Here is a 22,747-nt window from a genome sequence, read left to right as displayed (position 1 = left end):
CGGGAAGCGATTCGTTTTTCCGTTACTGGGAAAAGGATGACGTATTCGTTGCATGTAAAAATAAGAAAATGATAGGAATTTTCAAATTCAAAATCGATCTTTGAGATTTATTAACAAAAAGAATTTGCTATCTTTAGTATGGGTCATTTTTTATCCCACCAAAGCATATATTGTGTGACGTGACAACTTTTACTAGGTGTCACGCAATATATCAGAAAAGTTTATTTTCAAAACGAGTTTAGTGACTTTAGTGCAGTGTAAGATAATTTAAAATACGAAATCAACGGAAAAAACAAAAGGAAACAGTACAACTTCTCCAACCAGAAGTATAAATGGGTACCAGCGATCGATCCGTTAGGGAATTCTGATAAAATGATGCTGGGAGATTTTAAATCGGTGATAGACTAACATCCACATGGATAAAGCGCTGGCAGAGTAGAAGAGTTGGACAGACTGTGACTTTAGCTTCAGCTAGTTAATATATTTACTTTATTAACACTGTAGTATTAAGAGTGCTAAGACAGATAGATGGTACTTAACAGTGCAATAGAATATAAATCGAACTACAGTTAACAGTTCAAGGAATCATGACTTCTGACGATGATGATGGTAAAAGTATTCCTAGACTAAAAAGTATTCCTGTGACTAATTGGTGCTTTGATGTGGCGTGATGATGTTTATGATCATGATGATCATGACAAACAAATAGCAGCTTCCTGAACAGAACATCACTCCAAAACTGTCATGGGAGAGATGTGACTTTTCTGGGTTTAAATGTTTGTTGGGGGGGGGGGGGGGGGTGCTTGGGCGGGGTTGCTCTCCCTGCACTCTCTCCCCTAGATCTGCCACTGATATGTGTATCAACCCTTTTGCATTACCTATACCTGTACTTTCATTATCTACTGTTAATCAAGCTTTTCTTGTGACGAGGTGTCAAATGATACAACACCATTGTGACCAGCACAATAAGCCATAACAAGATGACTAATACAGTGTTCATGGATGTTACTCGACAAAAGAGCCAAAATATAAACAAATATATCAAGGTCTTGTAGGAAGCTAAAAATCGAAGGCTAATCTGTAGCTGTGACTGTGGGGAGTGGACTGGGGATGTTGAAGGCTGTCTTGACTGGGTGGGGGAAGAGGCAGACTTTAAAGCTGGTGACATCATGCAGGCAACATTTCTGAAGAGTCTTGAATTTGTGTACATATTATCCAAAGATTTGCCAAACTAGAAGGAGAGAAATGATTAAGTATTAGTATATTAAACTAGAAGTCTATTGTTTGATACAATGACAAAAATCAACAAGCTGTGAATTTATTTTAATGTAACAGTTATCACTGAGAACTTAGAGATTCATTAAAACAAATCTCCTAAAAACAATGCACTTAAGCAGATAGCAGAAGACCAACCATAGGCCAGCTAATGATAATAGTGCATCAAAACATTCACCATGAATTGCCTTAATATGACTATTACTAATTAAAATTTTTGCAATATAACATCATAAGAAGTGTGGAGCATTTGATATTTCAGAATTAAGTTCTAAGACATTAATAACCTTTTTATTAAGATGGGTGGAGAGCTTGTAGAACAGGCGCACTAAAGCAGGATTTTCAAAGCTGCAAATTGGTTGCAGTTCTGGATCGCCAGTGTATCTCACTTCAAACTTGCGAAGACCATTCATCATCTGCAAAACCAAAAAGTAAAAACAAACAAAAAACAGGCCTTTAGATTTTTTTTAGCAATATCTACCACTACAATATTTATTTATTTCTAATCACACTGACTGCAATTCATGACATCTTACTTTTGACATATCATTTTTTTTAAAAATTAATTATGTTGCCAGTTTAAACAGGTTCTTAAAATGAACCTCAATTTTGAATTTGCTTTTTTGGACATTAAAATTGATTACATTTTAACTAAAAGAAACACTAAAGAAAATGTTTCATTTCCATGGAGCTTCTCTGACTCTGAACAATTTTTAAAAACAAACTTCACACAAGAGGCTAGGCCCTGGGAAAATTGGCTGGCATTGATTTTTTACTAGAAAAAAGAATATTTTCATTGTCTATACATGCCCCTTCCTTTCTTTCCCTCTTGCCATCCCACTACAGAAAGAAAACCTGTAAATCGTTGCTTTCTTTCAAAACATATCTTCACATGATAGTCCCACATACTTGATATCGTCCCAGAGGAGTGGGCACCAGTCCTCTATCAGTCTCAACATGGTCTGGCAGGGAAGCTTGGGAACCAGGTAAAGAAGGATATCTTCTTCCAGATACTGGTGAAGTTGTCTCCCATTGGATAGTGTTGTTAAATATGCTAGCATCGATGGAATCTGCAGTCTAAAGAGAAAAATATGACGATCTCTGTATTAAACCCTTCCAAAAAATATCTTTTTTTCACTGTAGGTGGCCCCAACTTCCGTCTTTTATATAAATTTTAATATAACTTCATGTCCTAAATATGAAAATTGGTCACTATACCGATGTGAATATATTTATTGATATGGTCTCTGAATGTGCAGTTTCAGAAAATATCCATACCTACCACATGGAAGGTCATTGGAAATTCCGAGGGGGTGGGGGGGGGGGGGTGGGGTCTCAAAAGCTAAATTTTTTAAAACAAACGTATGGGGCTTAACTGGAATTTCAAGAGGTAAGGTGGGGGGGGGGGGGTCAAACCAAAAAACCTATTACGGGAGGGGTATGGATATTTTCTGGAACAACACAATGCAAGACAAAACTTGTCTTGGCTAACTGGGCTAGCTAAACTCAATATGAAGAGGTGCAACTAGTGTGAGATTTATCGTGCATTTATAGGTTGGTATGGAAAAAATGTGATAAATGCTGACCAGCTATAAAACCACCAAAAATGCAACTTTTAATGCCCTTAGACTCAGCTAATTATAATCAAATTGAAGAGCAAACTGACCCTAACAATGCGTGAAAGCAACTCGCATGTCTGTTTCAAGTTAGAGACAAGTTTCCCCTCTTCAGTTTTTCTGTCAAACTCATCGTCCTGTACATGACCACTGTTGAAGAGACTTTTAAACAAACCAGCAATGCCCCCAGGGTGGTCTTGAGATTCCTGAGCTGCTTGGCTGTTGCTGTTTGCTTCATGAAGAGCAGATAACACTTGGGAGTGAAGTTCACCCATCTGCTAATACAAATACAACCACGGTTAAAATCACTGGCATTTTGTTACACAAAGTTAAAACGAAGTTACCTTATAATAGGAAATTAACGCTCCATGACACAGATAGCAACTAGGAAACAATAACCTTCTCTCTTCTGCACACCATTTCTCAGTCTTTTACAATGCACCACAGCCAAACTATCTTTAGAGACGTCATTACTCGCGTTAATTTTCTTCATTCTGAAAATTTGTCCCAGTTTGACCTTAAAGGAGCTAAATCACAGAGAACGCATCTTGAAAAAACTGGCAAGTTTTTTCACGTTTGTTGTTTGAAATCTTCGTCAGTCAAAACCATCCTTTTGAGGTTTCCTTCAATTCGGAAGTAATCGGAAAAATCACTTATTATAAAATATCGTGACACTACTCCTTTAATTTATTGGAGCGTTAATTACCTATAAAAAGGTACATGTAGATAGATTTCAATCCCTGTTAGATATTAAGCCTGACCTTTGAGGCTCCTGGCTGATGGAACACTGATTTGAATGTGTATGAAGATCCCTCCAGCTCCGTAATATGAGCCTTGATGGCTGAGCTTGATGCAGTTAAGCTAGACTGGCCTGCACTCCAGCGATTTCCAGATGGTGCTAAATATGCATTTTCTCCTAGTAGACAAAAGGAGTGTAATAAATACAGATAAAGTAAACTGCTGACACTTGTTAAAGTTGTGATTTCAAGATAATTGACACTTTTCAAGTTAAATTTGCTTTACTTTTTAATCATCAATGGTACATGCCAACAGAAAGATATCAAAAGCTAAATAGAGAAGTTGGCAATGGCAATAAGCATTTCACTTTCAAATGTAAAATTTTTTGACTAAACATTTTTTTTTTTCACTATAATAAATTATTCATGTACACATGTTTGTTACTGTTTTCTGCTACAAACCTTCTTCAATCATGTCAACCAGATGTGTCTGAGCAAATACCTAAGTAAATTGAGATGGTTTAAATTATATAATGTAGTTAGAAATATAAAGGACTAGAAATGTTGTACTTTTAAAACAATATTAGCTCGAAGGTTGGTTAACTTAGCTCTTCAATGATTTTTATTGTGGTTTCCTTAGGATTCTTAAAAATTTCCCTAAGTGAGAAAACATCTTGCGCTGGCTTAGGTTGGACAAAATTCAAACTTTTAAGCAAGTAACATTCACTATAATTTGCCAATTTTTCCAACTGAAACTTCATACCTTAATGACTCTAAAAAGAAGATGAGCATCTCTAGCTGAACTAAGATTGAAGCGACAGGCACGAGACACAAACTCAAACAACAATGCCGAGTAGAACAGAAGGTTGTCAAAAATAAAAGCTTTCCTGTCAAAGAGAAAAACAAAAACTATTAGTTGTATTAACAATCATTGGCACAATACATTTATGTAGCTAGGAGCATAGCAAATTTGTGTTTCTGAAAGAGGGTTTCAGAGATTCAGTTGCACCTTAAACCACTCAAAGACTGCAGCAATGTTCACTCCTCATGATTATAGCTGTCTACAAGTTTCTCGCAAAATATATTACAGCGTCATACCGGATAGGTCTAAGCATCACAACTTGATTGCTGCAACGTACTTCTAACAGAGATTGTAGCAACATGTCTTATACAGCAAAGATCATGCAGTTCCAGTTAAGTTACATTGTAGAGAATTTTAATCACAGAAAGGCAATACAGAGAAGAATGAGATGTCACTAACAATATCTTAGTTTTATTTTAATTTCTACCCTTTTCCCTGCAAAATCCCTTATTATTTCCTAGGTTCTTGAAGTCATTATTCATACAATTTGACATTACACATATTTCAGGTTTCAATTAATTTTTGCAACCTGAACAGTCTTATTTATATGTAGGCAGGCTTTTAGCCTGGTGGGAGTCCAGGAGTCCTATGGACAGCCCCTTTTCAGAGAAAATTAATACGAATAACTGTATATAGAGGGGTCATTGTACTCATAACTGCAGAAAAACATGCACCATGCATGCTCTTCCGGCCCTCCTATGAGGACAAAGTCAATCCTTATAAAAATTTTGGACTCCCACTTTTTATGACTGAATTTTTAATTCAGGAAGTTTAGTAGCTAGCCATGGTTGGTCAGTTGGTCCATCATCTGTAATCTTTTCATTGCAACACCACCGACCAGCAGATATAACACGTCCTAACACCTACTCGAGTGTGCTAATCCGACATACTCAGTCAAGCGAGACAAATACATCTATCAATGTAATAGACATTCTGGCGATTATCTGCAATTGTCATGCATGTTTCCTTATTTCTGCTTTTTTTCTTGCATCAAAGAAATGTTTGAATCACCTACTGCTCATATATTTTCAAGGTTTGAAACCTAAACGTAAAACTTGGTGAAAAAAATTCAGTCGTGGCTCAAACGGCTCTTTGATAAAATCCTGGCTAAAAGCCTGTATGAAGGTTGTTCCACTGGGCACAACAAGGCAAGGATGAGTAAGTGAGTGACAATGTAGCCTACAACAGCATGTTTATTTAATGAATGCCAACTGCTCTACTCACCACAGCGGACTGGCAGTTTCTCTAGACTCATCACTGCCACTTGATGTAGTACCATGGTGCTTTGAATATCTCCATGGCTGAATATAACTTAGCCAGGTTTCTGACACCTGTAAAAGAATAACAACAAACATTACTGTGTCCCACTGCCAGCAGTGACAAACTTTGTTTTACCTCATAACAGGAAATTAAAGATGGCAAGTTATGATTAGTTTATGAAAGAAAAAGATGATACTAAATTCTACCAAAGGTACAAATCCATGAGAACGTTCTGTGTTTATAGGAGGGAGGCGTAAACTTGAGGGGGTACGATAACTGCAAAACTGCACAGAAAAACTCAAAGAAACCGCAATACCGCATGAAAATAAACCAAAAATTTCCACAAACTGCAAGCTGCTTAGTCTCGAAAACCATAATAACACAGGTTAAAATAAAAAATTCCTCAAATTTTAAGCGTACCAAAAATAACGCAAAACTGCAATACCGCAAACCTTTATACCCCCTCTTCTAGCAAATAATTATTATTGTTCAATGACTTTTTAGGTAGAAAAACACCAGCTTATAGTTGGAATGAATTAAAACCTGCAACCCCCAGATTTCAAGTCTAGTGCTCTATTTTACCACTAGATCACTCTACATGTAGTTTCAGGAAATATCCGCGCCTCCTCCCAGGAAGGTTATCAAATTAACGGCAAAGACACTCACATATCGAAAGGAGGGATCCAGAGGCCAGTGAGAAAAGCAGTGACAAAGAAAATGATACAACTTCTTTTGGAGAAACTGAGGTATTAATTCCCTACAGGAAAAAAATAGAAATTAATTTATTTAAGTCCTATGTAACCTGTATACTATGAAAAATCAACTGTATGCAATAAACTCTATATGAAGAACTTCACCTAGAGCTGCTGAAACATTTTACATTCTGCACACTTAACAAACCGTTTTCATTATACAGAAAATTTACTGTTGATGATAAGTAATGGACAACAACAACCAACCATATATCAGGGTCTCAAAGGGGTTTTAATTAGGGCTCCAGGGCTCTGGGCTAAAAAATGCAGGGCTCAAGGGCTCCAAGACAAAAATTTCAGGGCTCCAGGGCTCCATATCATCTGCATTCGTGCTCCGGCTCCACTATGGTCCACAATCTTAAGATATAAGAATTATTTTGCAACGCTACATCAAGTTCCCAAATAAAACGTCCGCAAGTCCGACCAGTTTTTTAAACCCAAGAAGACGGTTATCATGTCTCCAACTATTTAAAAGTGGATTGAATATTTAACTTGAATATCATTAAGGTCAATAATAACAAAGTTTAACAAAATGCAGTCATAAAACAAGAAAAAATGCAATTTGGGATCGCAAATGATCAAATTTCAAAATGCTGGGCTTTGGGCTCTGCGAAAAATTTCTTTGGGCTTCGGGCTCCAAAGCAGAAATTTCAGGGCTCCGGGGCTCCAGGAACCCCCCTTTAAGACCCTGATATGTTTGCCACAAAACACAGAATATATAAAACAGTAAATAAAATTTAAACTTAATTACCAGTAGGCAAAAAACTACTTAGAATAGTGAAAACTAAACATCAGCTGAGTCGTCACAATGTTTGGACAGAAAAATGAAAAAAGTAAATAAATGAAAAGAAAATACCGTAGTCAAATGGAAAGCTTTTCATGGAAATAATTTTACAAACTCAGGGAGCAACAAATAATTCTTTTCCCATGAAAGGACGTGCATCTGACTTTGTTACCATTTTGATCAGACAAAACAAAAGTGAGGTCGGACATCATGTTACAGTACTGCTTATTTGTGAAGCTGCTAATCTAATGTGCTTTCAACGCAGAACATTGTTGTTTGCATTGGAAAGCCAAAAAAAAAAAGTTGTCCGGACATCCTGTCCGACCACAGTTGGAATTTCATCAGACATTGGCAAATTGTGGATGGCCAGTGTCTGATGTCCAACTGTTATTTGCAGCCCTGAAACTGGAGCAAAGCCTCTCAGTTAATATTCCTCTTATCACTATGCTTGTATCCATAAAAATATTGTACCTCCTGAGTTCATCAGAAGGATGTAGAATGGGAAGCTGATTCAAATCAGTTGTCTTGGCATACACAAAGGAGTGAACTTGCTTCACTAACATCCTTACTACTCGCACATGGTCTAAAGACGGCATGAAATATTCCTGTATGTAACAAGAAGAAAATAGTAATCCCATCACTGTCAGTGACAGTCCACAAATTGATCTATTTTGCAATACACATCTCTGAAAAGTGCTTGATTGCTAGTTAAGTTATAAATTGCTAGGGATTAGTATAACCTGCAATGGACTAGCACTCCCTTCAGAGGGAACAGCAAAACTCCGAGCTGCTTTAGGCTTTTCAAGAATACCATCCACCTGGCCTACACAGCATGACTCATATACAATAATATTTAGTTATAAATGATGTAGTGTTGCTGTTGTCTCATCCATTCAGAACAATAATAATTATTATAAGAGTATTAAGCACTTTGGTTAATAATTAATAAAGTCAGGTACCTGTCCATGGGAAAGAACATTGCTTGAAAAAGATCCCACTGTGTTCTGATTCAGCCAAAATTCTATCATAACCTACAAGTCAGAAAAAAGTTTGTAAGTTCATAATCTGTAAAATTTTACAAGTTGTATAATATTTATGTTGTAGGTCAAACATTTGGCTTTCAGGTTAAATTTGTTTTCAACCTACAATCACTGATAAAAGTCGTTGGTACACCCACCCACCCCTATTCCCCCATGCAATGTTGGATAGCACAATGCACCCCAGGGGGGGTACTTGCAGTATACATGACGGGGAGGTCCGACGTATTTTTTTGGGTTGAAAATTTACACCCTCGGTATTTTTTTGGGTCAAGAGATCTGTCATGTATTTTTTTTAGGACTTAAAGTCTGTTTGATTGAATAAATCAGTATCGAGGTGCTCGGTTTTGTATTTTTGGGGGTAGAAAATTTTGTTGCCAGGTATTTTTTTGGGTGTAAAATTTCAGGCTCATGTATTTTTTTGGGTTCGCAATAAGAAGCTCCGTCGGACCCCCCCGTCATGAATACTGCAAGTACCCCCCTGGGCAATGCACCCAAACTCCTTTACAGTGCGTTTCAGTTTCTAACCAACATTGGAGGGTGGGAGGGGGAGACGAGTGTACCAACAATTTGTAAGTGATTGTAGGTAAACCTGTTTCAAGCTAAAGATAACATTTTTTACAGTGACACAAAATAACTTGAATTCATGAAAAAGATATTAATAAAATTAATAAATGGGGCTGAAACAGATTTGACCTGAAAACCAATATAACCTATAACATAACTCTTACTGATCTAAGGTAATTAGTATAAACCATTAAAAAGTCAAGAATAATACACAGCAGCAAGCTATGTTGTACAAGGATGACTCACTTGTACAAATGTTTCAGATCTCCATATTTCCTGTGAGCCGTGATCAAGTACTCCATGATGCGTAGTGGGTGGACTAACTCTTCCTGACGAAGGTTTGATCAAACCTTTAAACTGATTCTGAAAATACTGAGTCCTGGGCTCATGCCTACTCAAATGACAAAACAAGGACCACTGTCATTGAATATGACACTTTGCAAGATAGTGAGACTGAAAATTTCCTAGCCTGCCAATGCAGCAAGCGGATCAAAGTAAGGCGGCTGTATTCGCAGGCTAAGAATTTCCTAGACATGCAAAATCTACACTCCAGACAGCATCACAAACAAATTGGAGGCCATAAGGCAAATAAAATCTAACTGAAGGACCATTTGCCACTTATAAACATCTATTCAACTCTCCAAGTTAATATTTTTTGCTGCTGGCCATTTCGCCACAGACTGCTCACAAGTTTGGTCACCAGTGAAAAATTTTAGTACAGGTAGCTAAATAAAGATCATGCTTTTAATCCTTCTTTTCAATTTTGGTCACCAGTCTGGCAATCTAGTTCCCAGCTCCAAAATTTTAGTCACCATGGCGACTTAAATGGTCTTAGCTTGGAGGGTTGCTATTCCTAACTAAAATTTACTAGGATGGCAAAAATTATTATTTCATGACTTAAACAGTTGATATATTAATAAAAGGAGTTCTATTGTGCACATGGTTCCAGAAAATATCCATACCCACCCCACATGAGATAAGGATATTTTCTGGCACGACACATTGACCTAAATGTATAAATCACCAAATCCTCCAAAATATAAGAATCAATATTTATTTCTATCCAAACCTTACCAGGATGTAGGTTTCCTTACTGAGCCAAGAGAAGGTTTAGTCTTCAAGTTACTTGGCAGGATGGGTGATCCATCAGGCGGTAAAAAGAAGTTAAGGTAGTCTTCCAACACAAACAAGTACAGAAAGTCCTGCGGTGCAGCCAAGCTGGATTCCTGCAGTTTCAATCATGAAACAGATAGTTAGTGTGTCATAAGATGTCCTTTACATGAATGATTGAACAAACAAAGGAAGGAACAAAGAAACTACTGGTAAGGAATGAGCAAACGAATGAACAAATCAGTCAGTCAATCAATCAATCAATCAATCAATCAATCAATCAATCAATCAATCAATCAGTCCATCACTCAGTTAATCAATATTAATACAATGAAAATATCAACTGAAAATCGTCAATGAAAAAAAAAAAGCCTTATTGTCTTGCAAACCAGCTGCTTACGGTTGTATCATTGAACACAGTGCCTGAAATAATGAAATGAAACAACCAAAGAAGACTGGGAGATAGTGATATTAACCTGGTATAACAGTGACGCTTGGTCAGATTTAGTCAATTTCTTGTTATGCAAAGTTGTTCTCAGTGTTTCAGGGGAATTCAATGTTTGTAACGGGTAAGCGTCCGTTTTTGCACCCAGACAACGTATCAGTAAGACCCTACCCTCTTTGGTAAACTGAAGTAAGCCAGGATTTTAGAAACATAATTAAATTATGCTTTCTTTGTGTTTATTCACAAATACTTTCTTTTTTTCCAGTTTGTGTGTGAATCTGTTCTCTTGTCAACCTGTTATTTATTTTCATTTAATGCTAATGTCAACTGGCTGCCTGGCTCCACCAGCCCTTATGGTTATTTCCAGGCAGCCAGTACTCTTACTTTATTTAATTTCCCCTCTGTAGGTAATCTTTTCATGTAAGTGTAAGAGTACATTAAAGGTTGTTGTTGAGGTATGCTTACCCTAATGGTTTGCTGATGTACAATGTAGTATGCAAAATGAAACATGTAGTACTCAAAGGTATCTTGATTTAGTTAAGCAAGTTGACTGTAAATGCTTCATTGACTCTGTTGTTAGAATGCAAATTCTAGAAAACTAACTAGTTGAAATTAGGAATTAACTGAAATCAAAAATTAACTGCAAACACCTACAAAAAAAAGAATGGCATTTGTGTGCTGCCTCACAGAAATGTTGCAGACCTCAAAACACAAAATATAGTTTTGCACGCTTGTGATGAGTTAAAACTCATTGCACTCTATTGAGAACTTTCAATATTGACAGGCAAAGTTTTTGGACATTCGGCAATTTCTACTTTCAAACAATGTTTGAACAGGTGGATTAAAAACATTTAAGAGTTTGGATCATTGTGAGGTGTTCAACTGTTATAAGGATACTGAGTAACACTGCATTTGTAGCTTCACCAGGAGTTCTGGCTGGTACTTTATCATGGTAAAACACTGGAATCATGCCTTCTGATAGTGACTTCTGTGTTGGAAACTGTAAATAGAAAAAATAAAAATAAATTATCTATTAATTGCATTTTGCACCAATAACAATGTCCTTTCTTTGGACGACGACAACAATTATAATAAACTGTTTTATACACGGTAAAATTTAATTAACAGCGTTTATCATGTATGGCCATGTGGAACTAAAAATTGCAAACTCTTTACTGTTGTAATAATTACATACTCCCATCTGGAGCTACAGTAGAGAAACATGGAGGAGCCATGCACTTTTAGGCAATTTCGGCACTGACCAACTGGTCATAGAATCAACTGAAATATCCCAAATGGCTTAAAACTACTAGAAGAACTCAAAAGAAACACAGAAAGGTCAAAAAGGGGCATGGATGGGCAAAATTTGAGAAGATTAAAATGGATTGCGTTTGGGTAAAAATTCTACACAGTTGAGAAAAGCAAAGATGGATCAAACTCACTGGAAGGCAACTTATAAAGAACTCATATCGGTGTAAATCGTCTGCCTGCAGCATGTCAATCAATTTGAAAACAGCCCCACCAGGTGACAGGAATTGCCGCACAATGGCAAACTCTCTACTGTCACGAGAAAGGGTTTTAAGACCCCAATCTGTGGAGCCTGCGTAGCCAAATATGTTACTGAGGAGTTGTGGAAAGAATCCATGTAGGTTCTGCAACACATGACAAAATAATTGTTACAATCATTGAATAAAAGAACTACTCAGAAATGAAGTAAAGAAATAAAATCATTAGTTTTCAGCATATTTTAAAGTTACACAACAAACATATTTTGGAAATAAAATAGAGCAAATTTTAGATGCAGTGACAACATTTCATTTTATATAGAGAAGGTATACTAGGGAAAGAAAACAGACTCATGAAGGTTAGGAGAAAACGATTCTCTACCAGGCTGACAGTGCACTAAAAGAGCTTCGACTGTATATCCTTCCATTTGATCAGTATTTACCTGTTATCTTTATTTTCATTTTCAAGATTTTTACAGTAATTTACTTTATGTAGAGCCCCCCAACCATGATGACATGAGAAATGGTAAAAAAAAAGTCTCAAAGAGGAATGGCTGTATCCCAGGCCAGGAGCCCTAAAATTTTTCATGTGGAGTGTATAGCCCTATTGTTTTGCAGTTTGGAGCTCTTATATCATTTTGCTGTAGAGTGTAGAACCCCAAAATGCATGCCACAGAGCCGGAACCACATTGTTTTTGTTTTTTTTTTTTTTGGGGGGGGGGGAGGGGGAGAGGAGTCCTGAAACATGGCTTTTTAAGTCCAGAGCCCTAGAGCCCTAAACCCACAGTGTCTGTCATTTGCAGACTGCATACTAAGAACTGTAGAATAAAAGTATGTATCATGTTACCATTATTATTATTGAAAGCTAGACTGTAAATAGGCAATTAACCAGAGTGTTTTCAGGCTGACGGAACTGTTATTCAGGCTAACTCAAGTGTAAGTCGCCAAGTCTACAGTCTGCATTTGTCAAACAGCCAGATGACCAGACCCTGACCGAAATGTTAAAATATGAAAGTTTTATTGAGTACCTGTGTAGAAGAGCCTTCTATCAACTTTTCAATCTCTTCACATCTCTGATATAAGGGCTTTTGTAAAGCTTCCCTTGTTTTACTCTAGGTGAACGACAGAGAGAATACTATGAGCTCCAGAAAAACCTTAAACCAGAAAAAATCAATTTGTCGATCGAATTGGAGATTCTCACTAACTAGGCCACCTGAAAAAATGAACTTGTCAAAAAAGTTTTGTATACTACAATTCAGCGTATAAAACTTTATTCAATTGTGCGCATAAGATACGTTTAACGTAGAAGAAGACTTTAAGAAGGTGTTCTTTTGGTAATAAGCTTATGTTATCAATTAACGAGCCAATTCTTACCGTAAATACGTCGACGTTCATAGCTGCACACTTGAGACGGTTTGTAAAGAAGCAACCTCTTTCCCAGGGTCCACTCCGCTTTCAAGATGGCGGCTGGTGAGGAAGGGACTAAATGAACGAGATCTAAAACAAACACACAAATTGGGATCCCCGGAAATTTGATCATGTGACTAGAATCAGGCCTCTGATGCGCCCCTCCCCGAAAAGCCATTTCCTTCGCATTGATCGGTGTTGCTGCTTTCTGAATATTTTCCTAGTTTCTTTGTCTTTGGAGACCAGCCAAAGTACAAGAAACCTCAGAGTATTCATTGAAAGCGCTATATACAAGCAGAAATGGCCAAGTTTGTAAGGTCGTCAAAGTTCCGGCATGTATTTGGGACGGCAGCAAAGAAGGATCACTGTTTTGAGGGATTCCAAGTTTCAGGAAACTCCGTTGACTCGGCGTACTGTGCGGTCAATCCCAAATTTCTTGCTATTATCTTAAAGTCAGCTGGTGGTGGTGCCTTCCTTGTTCTAAGACACGACGAGGTATGTTGCTCTTTTTTAATTACAGGCCTAAACTTGCTTGTAAATTAGCATTATAGCGTATATTTAAGAAACTTTTATTTGATAAGCTTTTGATTAAGCGAGTTTATTTTTTAACTGTATTAATTTTCGTTAAGCTTAGTTAGTTTTTCCTGTCAAATTACAAAGACATTTCATTTTCAGTTGGAATCTCAGGTGGCGAGAAGTTACGAAAGAGGGAGGAAACGACTATGCAGAATAATTATTGGTTCAAATATGACAGCTATCTTCAAGTTGAAACGGAATATCACTTACAATATATCCGTAGTTTGTCATGCATACGAAACTTACCTATAAATGTTTGTAAATAGTCCATCCACAAATACTGAATTTCTAGCCTTCTGATTGGTTCATACACTCTGGTTAAACAGTAAATAACCTTGCTTTTTTTTTTGCCTTATATGGAAAATGAACATACCACAGTTTTAAATTTCTTTGCTGTTACAAAAAGCTTTACAAAATTAAAGATGACTGTAAATAAACAAATGTCAAGTACAAATCTGATGACATTTTCTTACGTCATACTCAACAGTTGCAAGAAATTTGTTAGGTTTGATTTACACCAAACAGTTTGTTTTATGTAAAAGGGCAGACAAAATGAAAAACAAGAAGAAATGAAAAGAAACAAGCTATCAAAATACTGCTAAATCATTTCTAACAACACCAAATATCAAAAACAAATTTCAAGCTCTACTGAATCAAACTAGCTTTTATCTATAGTGTACGTGGTTCTTGTGAACTTTGAAATTCATTTTCTCAGGCTCTGATAAGAAATGTTGTTGGTGTTATCACAGATTAATTACTTACGTCTTTAGCCTTTAAAAAGGGCAGGTACCCGCCCTGGCAAATTTGGTGCATTTTTGTATGACAAGAAAAAAATTGGGGAAACAAAATGCGAAATTTTATTATTCTGGTACTGGATTTATCCACTTAAATTAATATACCGTAAACACCTCGCAGATAAGCCGCACCCTGAATTTAGCAACTGAAATTTGTAAAAAAAGTTTTTTTGAAAGTAAGTTTAAATCAAAGAAAATCCAAAGTCAAGTCTTCAGGAGTCCTTTTCATTTAAAATCAAACGTTAACTCACTGAACATTGAAAAGCAAAATACCCACAATTTCAGCTCTTTAATATAATCAACACCAACTTTGACATATGGCTGGTCTTTTTCTGGTATTTGTTGACAGATATTTCCTCACTAAACACTTTTTTCCACGTTCACATTTTTCCATGGATTTTTATATGACAACAAGAATGCAGAAGAAAGTGCGTTTTCCATGCGTTTGCAGAATTTTGGTAGCTTAGTAACCAGGCATTTGATCGGAAGTGACTAAGACTGGGGCGAGAACGAACAAGCAAAACAAGATGGAGGTGCTCGGGTTTCGTTGCAATCATATTGATAAAAAGAGATTTGGGAGCCATCCGTTGGAGATAAATTTGTTGCATCAAGCGAGTTTCGTGATCAGTTTGGCAAATTTTCCATAAAAGTTGCAAAACAGGGAAGAAGCAGTAGGCCATGATCCACATCTACCACGCGAAACTTGTGGTATTTTCTCGTTCGTGGTGTATCAATATTTATTGTGTTGAAAATATAGGCCATTGTCGACACTTCAAACAGCTTTTAGGGGCCTTTTAAACTTGCAAAAGCAATGACCAGTACTCCCTTGTAGTTTAATGTAATATTAATTTGCATGTAATATTATGTAATATTGATTTTGGGCTCCTTTTTCAAATGTTCCCGCAGATAAGCTGCACCCTCGATTTCGTGCGAGGATTTTTTGAAAAAAGGTGCGGCTTATCTGTGGGTTTTTACAGTACTTGATTTTCTGATGGATTCTGTCTTTAACCTAATTCTGAGCACATTTTAAAAGTCATCCGTCTGTACATCATGCAGAGGTTCAGATATCGCAATCTCTTTCCTGGCATAGTCACTTATCCCTAGCTGCTTTAAAACCTGGTTAATTCAATCACCATGGCCTCATGCGTCCTCAGGGGCGCAAAGAGGTTATTAAGTAAGTAATTCAACCACCAGAAGCAATCCTTGGGCCCATCCATATACTGCCTGAGTTTATTTTGGTGAGAAAATACTGAGCTGCACTTTACTTGTGTTTTAGGTAGGTCGTCTTGATCCTGATCATGGACGAGTGGGCGGACATAAACAGGATGTCTTAGATGTAGCCTGGAATCCTTTTGACGACAACATGATAGCTTCCTCTTCAGAAGACACCACTGTCAAAATCTGGAATATTCCTGATCAAGGACTGGGCAAAGAAATTTTAACAGAACCCCTGCTAACCCTGGAACATATCCATCAAAGAAAAGTTCACCAAATTCTGTGGCATCCTGTGGCATCCAATATCTTGCTAAGTGCCAGTTTTGATCCACTGATTGTTATCTGGAACTTGGAATCTGGGGAGGCTGTCCAAGAAATTGACTGTCACCCAGACCTTATTTTCAGTGTCTCGTGGAATTCAAATGGAAGCCTTATTGCCACGTCATGCAAAGACAAGAAGATAAGAGTTATTGATGTGAGGAAGGGAGAGGTTGTTCGTGTAAGTTGAACTTGTGCTTTTAATTTTATCAAAGTGTACCAACCTGTGTTCATTTTCGTTGTATAACATTGAACTAATAAATATTTGCAAAACTGTTCGGTGCAAGGTATTCGCTGTACATGGAACAAACAAGAAGCTCTTAGAACTTAAAATTACGCTGGTCGCGTGACCACCCTAGGGGAGCCATGTGGGGGAATAAAAAAAATCAGCTTTTAACCTAGTTTATTTTTTTTTATAGTAGGTTAATAAGTAGAAAATTAAAATTAAAACACCTCCCCTCCCTTGCTGTCTCTGAACCCCCCTTCCTTACTTACCCTCTCCTACCATCTGCTGTTATACCACCCCCCCCCCCCAAGTATATCATCTTATTTTTTTTTTACTTTTTACTAACCTGCACTGGATTAAACTCCCGACCTTCAGATTTGCTGTCTGACCCCTTATCCACTTTGCCACATACAAAAAGTTGGGTGACCCACTATTTTGTTAAAAATATATGACTCCAATCCAAACCCCTAACCCAAATAAAAAATAAAAAAAAAAAAAATGTGTTTATAGTGGTCCACTGCTTCATTCTCACGGATAGCTAGTTACGGCACGCCACTGAAACAGGAACAAATAATTAAATGAACATAACAGAGAAATCCCAACTGGCAGGGGCAGAGTTGGCTATAATAACCATAATTTTTACCTAGGTTAAGAAAAATAATCTAGATTAAAATTTAATCTAGAATTTGACCTGTAAGATCTCCACATGGTGACTTGAGTTTTTTTTTTAATTTCGAAGCCCTGTAAGTGTGGTTGTTGTATACTTTGTAGGAGGCAGACGGTCACGAAGGAGCCAAGCCACAGAGAGTAGCATTTTGCAATGAACTTGGTTACATTTTTTCTGTTGGATTTTCAAAGATGAGCTCAAGGCAGTATGCAATTTGGAAAGCGGTTAGTTTGGTTTCAATTAACTTTTAACCCGTTTAGGTCAAGATTGGGACATTTTGTTTAGTTAAGTTATAGCATTATTAACACTACTTTGCACACCTTGTGTAATTAGGGGGTGGGGGAGGGAGGGGCAGGGGCAGGGGGCTTGAATTATTTTTTTTTTTTTTTTTTTTTTTTTCCCAAACCCACGCCCGGGGATCAATCTGGACTCCCAAGTCCTTTGCAGATCCAGGCCCTTTCACCATTACTGTTGCACAAATTGGTCTTGTTTCTTATCATCTCACAAATGTTGCTTTTTCTCCATTTGCCCGCGACCTCCCCTTGTCTCCCATTCCCCTCACATTTCATCTGTGTCCTACTACAGTCAACTCCCACCTTGCAGACACCTATGGACACCTCGTTATAATAATTATAACGGATAGGAGTTGAAGTCCCAGCGAAAAAAAAAATTACTGAAAATAACTCTTGTTACTATGGACTTCCTTTATTACGGACACCAAATTATTAGTTGTCCCCAAGGTGTCCAGTATAAAGGAAGTTGACTGTACTGCCATGGCCCCCTCCACTGTGATGACAGGCTTTAATCCAGGATGGTGACATTCCCACTTTTTATGCTGTTGAGTTATAAAACAATGAAAATGTTATAAAATAATGCTAATAAATAAAATAATGCTAATGATGGTGATAATCACTTAACCACTTACAGCAAAGCGCCCAAGTGTGACCACTTTTAATTTATTCACATTCTTTCGTGCCATTTATCCAATCAGAGTCAACTGCAGCTTCCCGGCTTTTGATTGGATTAAATCTGCACGAAGAATGTGAATAAATAAGTGGTCACTGGTGTTGCTGTAATTACTGAACTAGCCAAGATAATAGCAACTGTAAATTTTTAAGAAACTTTGGAAAATTAAATATTAACTTTTTTTTCTGACCAGTCCAATGTGCTACTGTTACTTGAGTGGTTCAGACACTGATGTTTTGTTTTTTCTGTCACAGGATACTTTGGAAAACCTGGCCTTAGAGGAGATTGACCAGTCTAATGCTGTTCTCTTTATTCATTGGGATCCTGACACCAAAATGATTTACTTAGCTGGCAAGGTAAGATACATGTACGCCATATGCTGGAGGTTATTCTCAATCAGCTTCTTAGAAATTTTATTTAGCGCACGCGCTCAAAGTATGGCATGGCATGGCATTGCGACATGAATTGCGTGCACAGTAGGGATGCGCATAAACAATTAGCGCGAATGTCCTTAAACTTTTGTGTTTTTTACAACATGCCTTTGAAATATCGAGTAAAATAACTTTGCACTGAATTACTTTGCACTTGTACAACTGTTTGGCTACAGTTGTAACTTACACGTGATCACAAAAATAGTAAAATGATGTGATGCATTTTGTTGCATAGGGTGACAGCATCATCAGGTACTACGAGCTGACTGATGAGGCTCCTCACTGCTTTTGGTTAACAAACTACAGCACCAATACACCTCAGCGTGGTGTGTGCTTCATGCCAAAACGTGGCTGTGATGTCATGAAATGTGAAGTGGCCAAATGCTTCAAGCTTGTTGCTAAAGGATATTGTGAACCCACTACTTTCACAGTGCCAAGAAAGGTGAGTAGGCCTGCATGCCTACAAAAAGTTAAAGTAAAAGCTTCAAAGTCAGATTTGGAGCGTACTCTTTCATTCCACTCACTGGTATATGGTCTTCCACAGCATCTACTTTCAAGATTACAATCTGTACAAAATACAGCAACTCGAATTGTTACGTGTACAGTCGAACCTCGATTATCCGGACACGTTGGGACTAGCCTAAATAGTCCGGATAATCGAGAGTCCGGATAATCGAAAGTATGAATATTAATGAGCCAAAAAAAACTTTCTACGATGTTTTTTACTTCATTGAACGATTTAAACATTCTAAATTTTGCCATTTTGCCTTGTAAACTTCAGTATAATACAAGTAAGCAAAGACAGAAAGCAAATTTATTTGTGCGAATGTTTTTATGGCTACTGGAAACTGAATAAGGAAGTTGTCTGCCGAAGTAATAAATGTTGTTCGATTGGAAACTACACATCAGAGGTTTTCCAATGTCTTTTTACAGGTAAACCACCTTGAAATAATGTTTAAATCGTCGTAGAACTTAGTTAAAGCTGGTCTTGAATGTCACTTATTAATATTCATGAAAAATTGGGACCAGAGAAGGAAGTCCGGATAATCGAGAAATCCGGATAATCGAGGTTCGACTGTACTAGGAAATTTGATCATATTACCCCTGTGTGCAGGAAGCTACACTGGCTACCTGTCCGCTATCCTATAATTTATAAAATTCTTTTACTGGTCTACAAAGCTCTCCATGAAGCAGCGTCTTGCTACATTAAAGACTATTTGGAAATGATTAAATTCCAGCAATACTGAAGCGTGCCATGTACTTCACCAGACCTATCACACCTCTCGGCGAATATATTGACCCCCAAAGCTAAGTTGAAAACATACGGAGAGAGAGCGTTTGCTGTGGAACATGATCTCACTAGAACTTTGATCTAGTGCTTCTATTGACAGTTTTAATAAAGTGTACCTTTTTAAACAAGCTTTTTAATTATTTCATGTTTTTTCATTATTTTGTTAATATCCGTTTTAAATTTTTTAGAGTTTTTAACTTTTTAACATCATTATTTTAATTTAAAAAGATTTTTATTGTAGAGCCCCATGGGCAATTAGTGGATTTTGGCGCTATCTTAATACTTTTTATTATTTATTATTATTATTGTTATCATCATCAATGCTGTCGTTGTCATCATTTGCATAGGGTATTTCATTGTAACAATGCTGTCATCATGCTTTTATCATCGATGTCAAACACATAGGTTGTTCTCAAATGACTCACATTCCCTGTAGTGGCTTTCTGCTGACACTGTTGTGATAAATGTCAACAACTCATTTCTTGGGGTGGATTATGGCAGCAGCCGATGCTAAGCTCCCTTGTTGTAGGCTTTTAATCTGATGACAAAACAAGTGTTCTTGACTGGCAACTTGATTCTTATAGGTCATATCAAATGTCTATCAGCTTACACACATGTACGTGTTAGTGGACAGTCACTTCAGCAGCCTTATGTCTTTTGTTTTTCAGTCAGAACTTTTTCAGGATGACCTGTTTCCAGACACCCAGGGAGAGGAACCCTCTCTTACTGCTGACGAGTGGTTGGAAGGCAAAGATGCTGAGCCCAAAAAGATCTCACTCAGGCCAGAAGGGGATGGCGCAGCTCCCAAAGCTTCCAAGGCAAAGAAAGGGTTATCTGCTCTTGGCAAGAAACCGCCAAAGAAAGAGGCAGCAAAGGCTGAAGAGGATGACTCGGTAAGTACTTAGCTACAAGAGTGATCGACATCTGAGTTCTCCCCAAGAATAAAGGATACCTTAAGGTTACTATTGTTAGTGGCTACTAATTTTAGCGATTTTTTTCTCAGTAAGATTTAGCGACTCTTTAAAGCGATTTTCCGAATATTATTACAAATTAGTGATATCGTGTAAACCAGTTTTTAATGAACAGGTAGCTAAGATGGAAATAAATGTTCAGTAAAAGAAACAAACTCACTTGCACGAACATTTGCATTGCCAGAAAGAAAAAAGTTACTGGTATCCATTTTTAAAAGAATTTTTTAAGTCAATTATGTTTAATTTTGTTTGCCTTTGGGGTGGGGGACTTAGATTTAACGAGTATTTAATTTGACCGTGACAAATTTGTTAGCGAGTACTAAATTTAGTGGCTACTAAATTTTAGCTAAAATCGCTAAAATTAGTAGCCACTAACAATAGTAACCTTAAGGTATCATCAACTAGGGCATTTTGTCTTGACGTGTGAAGACCATTTATAGAAATTATGACAATTGCAACAGTAAGGTTCCACTTCACTAAGCCTGCAATACAGGCATTTTTAATGAGCAAGCATTGGATAATTTTGTTTGCATACTGTAAATGATCCAATAAACGCCCGGGGCGTCTAGTAAAATTTAGGGGTCCCAGGAGGGGCACTGAATAGATATGAGGCGTTTGTTAGAGAGAGGTGTTTATTTCACTTTAACTGTTACAACGTCAACAAAACAAATGAGATGCGTAATTTGCTCGCGGATAAAGATAGAAAACAGAGTTTGTGATTAGGAGACTAATCTATTCTGCGCTAATGCAAAGCCTGGAGATGTCGTTCATAGTTCAAATCGATATCAATGTCTTCATCGTCATCGTGGTCAACGATGTTGCCATTGTTGACCTCTTTGATGTCTGAGTCAAGCAAGAAACTAAATAAATTGCGTGATTTTACTCTATGGAGCATTTCCTTAGTTTTTGAGGCGATTCTTGGAGGGGGCGTCTATTAGACACCGGGTTTTTTTTTAGAGGGGGGCGTCTAATACAAACTTAACACCTAAAAGGGGGCGTTTATTAGATACAGTTTATTTGAGAGTGGGAGTTTATTAGATCATTTACGGTATTTTACTTTGGAGTCACAACTGTAGGGTGGAGATGAGAAGATGAGGTCTTGATTAAACCTCACTCCTACTACCAAGAATGCCTTTTTCGCTCTCTCACCAAGCCTCGCCCGAGTTCAAATCCAAGAGTGCGCTATTCTGATAAAAAAAATATGCCTTCACTGGATAGTGTGAACATCTTTGGACAGTATTGCATGGTTTTGTCCTCTGTGTATTTTCCTGTGGGCTTTTAAAAAGTCTGTTTTTTGCTCGTAAAACATTTTAGGTGACTGCCATACATTTTTGCACCGAATGAAAAAATTTGGTATTGAAGAATTTGTTGGTGATCGTGAATAAAATTTTATTGTATCTTTTTTTAGGATTTAACAGAGTTGGTGAAGCAGCTTAAACTACAGGTGGATGCACAAGAGAAGCGAATCAAAGCCCTTGAAGAGAAATTGGCTTAATCAGAACAATAGAAAAAAAAACTGTTAAACAATGAAATTTTGTGAACTACCACAACTTTAGAATTTGAGTTTCAAGGAACGTTGTTGTTCAGTTTGCAACCTTGATAACTGTATTTTTCAAATAATAATTTTTATTAAAAGAAAGGTTGATGATTTTGGTAGTCTTGTCCCTACATTTCAAGCACCTTTTACAAGCATATGCTAAGAGAACCCTAATCCCTCCAAGAATACCGAAACCATGTACTCATTAATGTTCTCTGAATTTTTGGATTCAATGCAAAATAAACGCACAAACGAGAAAAAAAAAACATGGAAAGGAACTCAGTCCTCTTTTTCTCTCCCGTTTCCAACAGTGAGACCTGAAACCGACTGATGTGGAGACACTGCAGAAATTACAGTGAATGTGTTTATATGGCATTTCAGTTCTGTAAACCTCGACC

The 22,747-nt window shown here is 37.2% G+C and overlaps 2 protein-coding genes across 3 annotated transcripts; one reads left to right on the top strand and one right to left on the bottom strand.

Moving 5' to 3' along the window:
- Position 1: 1 nt before the first annotated feature.
- Positions 2–13,429, bottom strand: LOC144646881 (sphingomyelin phosphodiesterase 4-like). Of its 2 annotated transcripts, XM_078506586.1 has the most exons (18): positions 13,325–13,429; positions 12,979–13,062; positions 11,888–12,097; positions 11,343–11,445; positions 10,911–10,972; positions 9,965–10,116; positions 9,137–9,281; positions 8,246–8,317; positions 7,758–7,891; positions 6,417–6,507; positions 5,715–5,821; positions 4,392–4,515; positions 4,091–4,130; positions 3,653–3,807; positions 2,942–3,166; positions 2,185–2,352; positions 1,563–1,691; positions 2–1,231 (listed from the first exon to the last, which is right to left on the bottom strand). In XM_078506586.1, the coding sequence occupies exons 1-18, from the start codon at positions 13,343–13,345 to the stop codon at positions 896–898; spliced, it is 2,358 nt and encodes a 785-aa protein (XP_078362712.1). In that variant the 5' UTR covers positions 13,346–13,429; the 3' UTR covers positions 2–895. The 2 variants fall into 2 exon arrangements, with proteins under 2 accessions (XP_078362712.1, XP_078362713.1); XM_078506587.1 differs by lacking the exons at positions 11,343–11,445; positions 11,888–12,097; positions 12,979–13,062; positions 13,325–13,429 and adding an exon at positions 11,100–11,264 and having other exon boundaries at positions 3–1,231; positions 10,911–11,068.
- A 75-nt stretch (positions 13,430–13,504) lies between these two features.
- LOC144646885 (coronin-1C-like) lies at positions 13,505–22,461 on the top strand. Its single transcript, XM_078506592.1, has 7 exons — positions 13,505–13,852; positions 16,004–16,441; positions 17,258–17,377; positions 18,374–18,475; positions 18,786–18,992; positions 20,510–20,734; positions 22,221–22,461. Exons 1-7 carry the CDS (start codon positions 13,658–13,660, stop codon positions 22,305–22,307), a joined length of 1,374 nt encoding a protein of 457 aa, XP_078362718.1. The 5' UTR covers positions 13,505–13,657; the 3' UTR covers positions 22,308–22,461.
- Positions 22,462–22,747: the final 286 nt, after the last annotated feature.

The sequence above is a fragment of the Oculina patagonica genome, chromosome 3 (assembly GCF_052425735.1).
Source record: "Oculina patagonica isolate OP01 chromosome 3, crgOcupat, whole genome shotgun sequence".
NCBI lineage: Eukaryota > Metazoa > Cnidaria > Anthozoa > Scleractinia > Oculinidae > Oculina > Oculina patagonica.
The sequence above is the reverse complement of the archived record's forward strand: the minus strand, read 5'-3'. Positions and strand labels throughout refer to the sequence as shown.